Source organism: Hydractinia symbiolongicarpus, chromosome 8 (genome assembly GCF_029227915.1).
Source record: "Hydractinia symbiolongicarpus strain clone_291-10 chromosome 8, HSymV2.1, whole genome shotgun sequence".
Lineage (NCBI taxonomy): Eukaryota > Metazoa > Cnidaria > Hydrozoa > Anthoathecata > Hydractiniidae > Hydractinia > Hydractinia symbiolongicarpus.
The window spans coordinates 23519499-23528512 of NC_079882.1; the positions used below are offsets into that span (position 1 = coordinate 23519499).

The 9014-nt window shown below is 33.6% G+C and overlaps 1 protein-coding gene across 1 annotated transcript; it reads left to right on the forward strand.

Moving 5' to 3' along the window:
• Positions 1–1955: 1955 nt before the first annotated feature.
• LOC130655261 (eEF1A lysine and N-terminal methyltransferase-like) lies at positions 1956–8315 on the forward strand. The gene is made up of 11 exons (XM_057457995.1): positions 1956–2276; positions 2673–2991; positions 3974–4099; positions 4296–4448; positions 4598–4788; positions 5228–5408; positions 5506–5634; positions 6111–6184; positions 6615–6753; positions 6888–7022; positions 7994–8315. The coding sequence occupies exons 1-11, from the start codon at positions 1959–1961 to the stop codon at positions 8275–8277; spliced, it is 2049 nt and encodes a 682-aa protein (XP_057313978.1). The 5' UTR covers positions 1956–1958; the 3' UTR covers positions 8278–8315.
• The last annotated feature ends 699 nt before the right edge of the window (positions 8316–9014 follow it).

Here is a 9014-nt window from a genome sequence, read left to right on the forward strand (position 1 = left end):
CCCCCAATCAGTAATTTTTTGTGTTATATTTTCCTAAATTTTGTATTATGTTCCTTTAATAATTGAGACCCCATCTAAAGCAAGAATAAGCTTAGTAAAAGGCCTTTTGGTCTTGTTGCTGTCTAGCCTACACCAGACTCAACAAAAAGAGCTCAGGGTTGACAGGCAGCAGATATGCTTTATGACTTAAACAATCTCACAAGTGTAGTGCCGAAAGTTTAATTTAGTTTTTACCCATTATAATACAGAAATTATTTCCTAGTTTGAATTTTTCATAGCAATGAATGACGAAATTTGCCCAAATTATTCTTAAAATCAGTGGAATTATTTCCAAATGAATTGCAAAGTGTGAATTGAAAACATTGAGTAGCACTAAAACCTGCTTTACAGGACCCTTGTTGATAATAGTACCAATGGAAACTAAAAAGGCTATCCTGAGTAAACAATTTCAAAACAAAACAATAAATGAAAAATGGGCAATTTTGTTCCAGTGAAGTTCCTGAAGGATGGTTGCCACATGTATAACGCAACCAATCTGTCATAGATATAAAGGTTTGACTGTACATTGTATGTAGCGTAAAGAAACTTTTACACAACAATAGCTAGTACGGCACTTTTCCACGATCGAGTGAGTATCCTCCGATCGGGTGTAATCACCAGATTGGGTGAGTTGGCGGCGGACGCTAACTTTTTAATACCCTAATCTAGTGAGTGGCACTTCGGAGCTTGTAATCAGTTAATCGAGTGACTTTCCCCCAATCAATGTTACAACATATTTCACAAAAGTTTTTGCCTATCTTTCTACATTATAAATGGGTTCGCCTAATCAGAGTTTATTTTATATATATGAAGCCATGTTTCTTATGTCTTTAGCTAGCTATCGCTATAGAGTATCAATCATTATTTTTTTTCACGATTATATTTTTACATTAGTTTTTTGCTTTGGCTAGCCTAATCAATCTTATTTGTCACCTAAGCCGTTTGTCACCTAGCCGTTTTGGTGCATCCTGTAAGTATGCAGTAGCTTTCATCTGTACACGTAATAAAGGACTCAAATATACTTATTATTCACAAGCTAGCTATCCTTACTTGCTTTAGGACATCAAAATAATAAAATCTCTCCAGCATGTTAGCCAGAAACAAATTGTATTTTACCATGTTGTTGATCCAACGTAAATAAACATTAATAGCGCCAAAACAGCATGGTGAATTCTTTTTTAAGTGGCGAATTTGCGCAAAATATGCATGTGGCTTCATATAAACAAAATTGGCCCGCACTTTTGTCCAGTGGCTTGCCCTTTTACAAAACAATTTTTTTTCACAAAAAGTACTCACCCGATCCGGGTAAGTCTCAACTAATTTGGAAGTTGTGGACATGTAGCGCGTGGCCTTGTGGTTATGGAGTTCGCTTCGTAATCACAAAGTCTGTGGTTCGGTCCACAGCGCGGGCATGTTTAGCAAGTGTCTTTACTACAGCTACGGGTCAACCCATGCCATGTGAGGGAAATTGGGTAGGTAATGCCGGTGTATACTTAATGTATACATTCCGAACCAGGACCCACATTGATAACAGTGTTTCAAACACTGAAGTGGCTATATCCTGTATAAATATTCAGAATAATAATAATAATAATAATAATAATAATAACTCCCCCGATCGGGTGATTACCCCCTATCGAGGGAGACTCACCCATGTCGATATAAAGTTTGTAAGAGCTTCTATCTTCGATTTACACCAACCAGCACTGCTTAATGTGATTATTGAAAAAGTGTTATGAAACTTAATAGAATATCATTATATTGTTTTTCCAGCTTATAATTTAATTTTTGCACACCTACAAAACAATATTCTGCTTATACATCAAACTTGCACAAATGTTCAAAAAAATTAGATGTGCTGAATAAAAAATTCATAAATATATATAGTATAATAGTTAATATTTTCACTATTGCAGGACATGAATCTCCTACCAAAAACACGTGAAGAATTTGCCAGCAAATCATACTGGGATAGTTTTTTCAAGAAGCGCAAAAATGCTTTTGAATGGTATGGTGAATACTCTCACTTATGTGGCATGTTACACAAACATTGCAAACCTGTTGAAAAAGTGTTGATGGTGGGTTGTGGTAATTCGAAACTTAGTGAAGATATGTATGATGTTGGTTACCATCATATTGTCAACATAGATATTTCAGATTTGGTTATCAAACAAATGATTAAAAAAAATAATGTGAACAGAAGTAAAATGAGATATATCAAAATGGATATTAAGGAGGTATATATATATATGTTTTGCTTGTTTTGTTTTGTTTTTTGTTGTTGTTGTTGGTTTGTTTTTGTTTAACAGAACTTCTGTGCTTTCTTTTATGCTTTACAGATATAAATAAAAAGCTTTCAAAGAAGCTCTTTTTTATATTATATTAAAAAGTGCCAGGAATTGCTTAGTGTACCACATACTTTAAGGGAGGGTCTAATTTATTTGCATGTTTCAAAAACTTTGATATTGATTTATCTATTTCCTACCCCCTCCATGGATTTTTGATTTAACTCCTTTTTCTCAGGCTTTTTTGTTCCTTAAAGTTTTGTGCCTGTGATATGACAAAGATATATGGTAAAGATTATGATGATGATATTTTTATTGAACTTATAATTTAAATTTTTAATTTTGTAGACAAGTTTTGATAATGAGGAATATGATGTAGTAATAGACAAGGGGACATTGGATGCTTTGTTTACAGATAATAAAGAAGAAACTGTAAATGGTATAAAGAAGATGTTTGGTGAAATACACCGCACATTGAAAACAAATGGAAGATACATCTGTGTCACACTTGCACAGGGACATATACTTGAACAATTACTTTCACACTTTGGCGCATCATGGCTGGTCCATGTCTACAGGATTGAAATTACGAATGATAAAAATGAAGACACATTGGGTGGAAAGCTGCCAGTCTTTGCGTTTATTTTCACAAAAGTGATAAATACCTGTGAGGAATGTTTTATACCATAGTATGGCAAAAATAGTCTCTTTCTTCTAAATCGTACTGGAACTGAATAATTTCTTGTTCGCATGTAAAATTATTTTAAATAAGACATGTTTAAAATGTATTATATATTTTAAAAACGAAGCTTTTCAAAAGTATGATGTAAGTATACTTACGTAAAGCAGTCTTCGAATTTCAGATATATTTGCTTCGGCAAATAATTGCCGAAGTAACTTCGCAATTTTTCAAAATCACCTCGGTAGTCCTTCGGCAGAAAAAATGCCGAAGACAATGTTTAAAAGCACTGAAAACCTTCGGCTATTGCCTCGGAAGACTTCGGCACTTTCTTCGACACTTTTTAAAATGAAAAAAATATAAATATGATACCAAGCCTTGACGAATATCAAACATCAACAAATTCAACTGAGTCAATCCTGATGTTTTTGTTTTTCTTGGGAACGATAATACAACCCTACTTGGTCACTCCACCATTTTGAACCGCAGGCCGAACTGAATAAAACTACGGGTCGATATTAAGTTTGTCAACACAGTGTAGTGCATTGGTTGAAGGGATTGTGTCGTCTACCTTCACGTCGTTTAAAGGTTTTACAACATTCTCCCTTAAAGAGAATTTGATAGCTGGGGGCATCGAGACTATATGTTTTTTTATTTAGTGGGCAGTGGAAAGTTATTTGTGTCATTGTGGCGATATCTTTTTGATGAAATCTAGGAGTACGGATAATATGAATATTCATAAAAAAGGGAAACTACAACAGTTGACGATCAAGTTTTTCGCTTCGGCAATATTATTGCCGAAGCGAAAGCCTTATAACTGCTAATACTCCAGCAATTACTTCGGCAATTGCCGAGTGCTGAAGCGAAATTCGAAGGCTGTAAAGTTTCATTATTTAAATATATAATACATTGTCTGGAACTATTAACAAAAGTGGTTTCTATGTAGTGTTTATTGTATTTCTTTTTTTAGTATCTTTACCAAGGTGGAGTTTGTCACTTTCAGATGGTTCTGATCCTGAAGACTTTTCTTCTGTGGATGAATTGAAGACTAACATTCAAAATCTCCAGGGATATGCTATTATTCAAAATAAACTAGGTTGTTATTTTTTTTATATATTGTTTTGTTGGAAGTGTCACTACGCATAATGAGGCTTCGGTGAGTGTAGCTCTCAGCATGAGAACAATGATACTTTAAAGTGGTTGTCAAATTACTGGACCAATATAAGCCAAAATTGAACAAAATGTTCACCGAAAGTGATAATAATTTTTATGAGCATTTTTTGATTTTTTAGTTAACTCGAGCCTTGACGAAATAGTGACAGTAGATCTATGGAGTGATGTTGTCAAGAGTCCAGAACCTAGATATTCTTTAACAGTTGTCGATACTGCTATATCTAAACTTTCATCCAATAACGGCAAATTTGCCATTTTTATTGTTCCACAAGGTAGATCTTCCTTAATTACTTATGTCTTTTCAGAATCCAATTTTTAATATATACAAGGTTAATACCATGTACATCTGTGACTTTGACTGAAGTGGATGTAACTTTGCCTTTTCTTATTGTCTGTCATACACCACTGTTTTAAATTTTAGGTCATGAATATGAGTACACTTATTCTACTGATGATGGAAGAAAATCGTTAGCCGAAATTGCTGGTTTTACCCGACTTGTTATTGCTTCTCTTCATCGTGGGCATGTTTATGCAAATGTAGAGGAGATCAAAACTGAATTATCAAAAAAAGTGATGGAGCTTGCACCACCTGGACTTAGTAAAACAGCACAGGTATCAAATGACTTTGGCCTAACTTAAAAATAATAATTTATATGCAAATTGAAAATTGTCATATTTATACATTAGTTGTATTGAGATTTTTGTGGATTTAGACTATCGTACAGTAAAAGAGTAGTATGGGCACTTTTAAACCCGAATATTTTTAAGGGACAAAAATTCAGGCTAAAAAGTTAAAAATTATGTTGCTGTCTTATGTTGCTTAATGAGATAAACAATTTCAGTCTGAGTTTCTTCGCTAGAATATCTTCCTTTAAATGTGCGGTGATTTGTTCAGTCTGTGGCATGTTTTTTTTTGACAACTGCTACTTAATTCACACCTAACCTCATTCAAACTTAGTGCCACCAATTAAAGCAAAATCATTAACAATTTTGCTCTCAGCGAAAAGGAAGAACTGACCAATAGCATCAAGTACTTTAAATTGCTATTCAGGTTCCATTTCTAACAGCATCTTCAGATATTGGCAATAGAGATGTTCAACATGAAGATTCTTCTGCTGTGTATGGTCCGTATCTTGTAGAAGATGTACAGTCCTCAGATCTGTATTATTACCGACAGTTGTTGTTTCGAAGTGATCTGAATATCATTCATGCACAAGCTCGCCTTATGATAGGTAAAACCAGATTTTTTTTAGCTCTTTTTTTATATTATATTTCACATGACTAACGTTTTCAGGATAATTACATTTTTATTTTCTTTGACTTTTTTAGATAAATCATCTAAAAGAAAGATCAAGTTGAAGAAACGCATTTGCGACCATCGATATCTGATGTTGTCCTCCTGTAAAGCCATGCTTGCTGGGTTAACTTTAGTGAAGAATTTAACCTTCGCGAATCCAGGTGTGTACTGCTTTCTCTCTGTTATTCGATGAGCACAATGTTGGTACATTATTATGCTTTACCATGTATTTTAAAAATGTTAGTTTCAGAGTTGTATATAGATATAAGGGAAAATATCATCAAATTATATTTCGTGAAATATCAGGTCTAACTAACTTCTCGTAAGAATTAATTCCTTTAAACTACCTATATGAATGAAGATGAGTTTTTCGAATTTTATCATATGTTTTATCAGTTTAACTAATTTTCAACTGATAACATTAAACAAGTAAATACTACTGTCATCTATTATCTCGTCATCGCTTTTTTTTACGAGGGTAAAACGACTCGTCTAGTGGTTTGCGTCATAGGTGAAATTTTAAGGTTAGAGTCGTAACTTGACTTTTTTATTATGGTGTGTGACATTTTGGGCACCTTCTTTGTGTTAGTAAAATTTTTAAATAAAATCATACTCTGAATTCGTGTTTTTCATCTAGGTATGTTCAATGTTTTGGTTCTTGGATTGCATGGTGGATGTTTTGTTAGCTTTTTATTGGATTTATTTCCTGAGGTAAAGTCTCTGATACACACGCATTTACTCCCAATGGTGTTGATTGACCCACCACAGGTGGTGTAAGGAGCGACGCCCCCCCCCTACATTGTAGGAAGGTATTTTGTACGTTCAAAAGTGATTTGTAAATGTAGGCCAACTGCCAAAAAATGTTTAATGATACGACATGTTAACATGTTAACAAAAATTCTTGATTCACGTCGTGTTAACATGTTAACAAAAATTCTTGATTCACGTCGATAAATATTTGCTGAGATGATTTTTTTGAAATTAATTGTAACTTGAATTTACAAAAATTTTGTTCTTATTTTCTATCTTAATTTAACTGCTGTTTCTGTTTGGAAGAGCGTGATCGTCCAAAAATGGCTACCGTAGAATGAATTGTATTATCGGTAATTGTTGTATTTGAAGGATGTTTCCCTTTTTAAAGGTCCAAGTCACTTGTGTTGAAAGGGATCCACAAATGATCGACGTTGCTAATACGTATTTTCAACTACCGATCGAAAACGAGAGATTACAAATGGTTTCGATGGATGTAACTGAATACCTTCGGACGAACCAGCAAAAAGGTACAAAACACCAGATCACTAATAAAAAATTTCGAGTATTGTTTTCTTTGACAATTTCTTATAATATTTTTTTAATCCTTTTGTCGACATAAAAGAAGAAAAATATTTTCAGTAATAGCTCATCTTTTGTCTAGCTACACCGCTCATGTTCGATGTTGTTATTATGGATAATCGCGCTAATAGATATATCAAAAAAATTGTTTCGAGTAATAATAATGACGTCACACAACAAATATTGGCACACGTTAAATCTTCACTGAAATCCGAAGGTAAGCTTTAACACGTTTATGGTGACTGTTTGTTAAACGACCTAGTGTAACATTTGCATTATCTATAGTATAATATGTACTGAGCTTTAGATTAGCTAAAAAGGCTATGTCAACTCTTAGCGATTTGATATCGCTCTGAAACGAGACCGTAGGTTCACACAGCTTTGATTCTGTCTAAATATTATAACCGTTTAATGATTTTGCTCCGTTGTTGGTCTTTCTTTGTGTCAATCTTGGTATTTTTAAAGAAGGGCAGGGAAGTTGTAATTCCGAATTTAAACTTGTTATTCCCCTTGCGAAATTGCTTGGCAATAATATATAAATGGGTACTAAATATATATATATGTATATATTTTAAAAGGTTTTTCATGAAGATCCTTTATTGTATACTTTTATGTAAATTTTTACCGCTAAAAGCAGTTGCGTCTATAGTTAGAAAGACACTTAATTTTATTTTAGAAATTCTCCTACATAAAAAAATTAAATAATCTACTCTCTCTCAAACATCTTCCTATCTTAAAGATTTTTTTTTCTCCTTACATCCTTTCTCTGTCTCCAACCTTAGTTTCTCCGAGTTCGTGATTGAGGAATCCACTATGGATTTGCTTGTGCTTTTTTGTTGTTTTCGCTGTTTAAATATCCTCTATATTAGTAGACACATCAGGTCCAAACAAAATAATTCGATAAATTGCCGTTCTTCCTCTGCAGTGTGAACGTTAAGGAAGGACTCCGAACCGTGTCGACACGGTGGCAAAGTGCCTTTTCTTTTTCCTGTTAAAAACTGTTTCACCAGATCATTTTATTCGCAATATGGAGTGTATTTTTTTATGTTTTGTCTTATATTAAAGTCCTACGAGGCCTATATTAGGATATCGGTCTAAAAACAGGACTAAACATTTAAATTTTGCCTGTAGTTACAAAGCTACTAATTTTGGTTTCTCTTTTTACACTTTATTTTAATGTTGTTTTAGGCATATATATGCGTCATGAGGTCAGCCACAAGAAAAACAAGAGCGAATTGGAAGACTTGGCAACCGTATTTTCGACTGTTTTTGAAACCGAACTAGACGACTCTTCAAACGTACTTTACATTTCGTTCTCACATGGCGTCGATATGAATGAGCTAGTATTGATGAGTCAGCAAAAATTAATAGAACTAAAGAAATATATTCAAGAAAAACGGAAAGGGTTTTATATAAAAGATGAATGGGAAATTTCTTGTTACATTGAAAATCTACGAAATGTGTCAGAGTAAGAAAAATATGTTTTTCGGTGCCATGTTCTTTCTAATTATACGATTTATTTTTCATGTCTCCGAACAGTTTCTCCTCCCCAGCGGCTGCAAGATATTATGTCACGAAAAATTATTCAATTGTCTTTGGTCAAGTTTAAACTCAACTATTTCATCTCGAAATTCTAATTTCTAACTTCCAAGTATTTTCTCCATTAAAAAGAAAATATTTTTAATAGGTTGATACTAAATGTCAACAACGTAATTGATTTTCGAAACATATTGTTTTCATCAACTGTTGCGCGTGACGCAACTTAAAGTGTTATGAAAATCAACTTTCTTCATCCAGTTAGTAATCACGTTTTGTCAATGTAATGAGGATAGGGTTGCTTCCTTAATGTAGTCCAAGAAGCGAGTCCTAATTGGTTTAAGTTTCCCTGGTTGCAAAAATAAATAAAGTATTTTGTAAATGTGCGGCGCAGTATGCTTGAAATGATGTAAAAGAACTTGGTTCCCAGGGATTGTAGGGTTAGAAAAAGGAGGAATCCCGAGGGACAAAACTGGGTGTGCATCTTGAGTAGATTTCCATATTCCGTCTCGATAATAATAGCCGTATTTTGTCTATTTGTCGCTCAAAACAGGGTAATGCTAAACTACAAATAGCAAATCCGATATAATTTTATCGACTTTGCTGCGACGATAGAACTCTTGTGGATTTTCCATAGGCTAACGACTAGTAATTTTATATTTCGCTTAAGTTG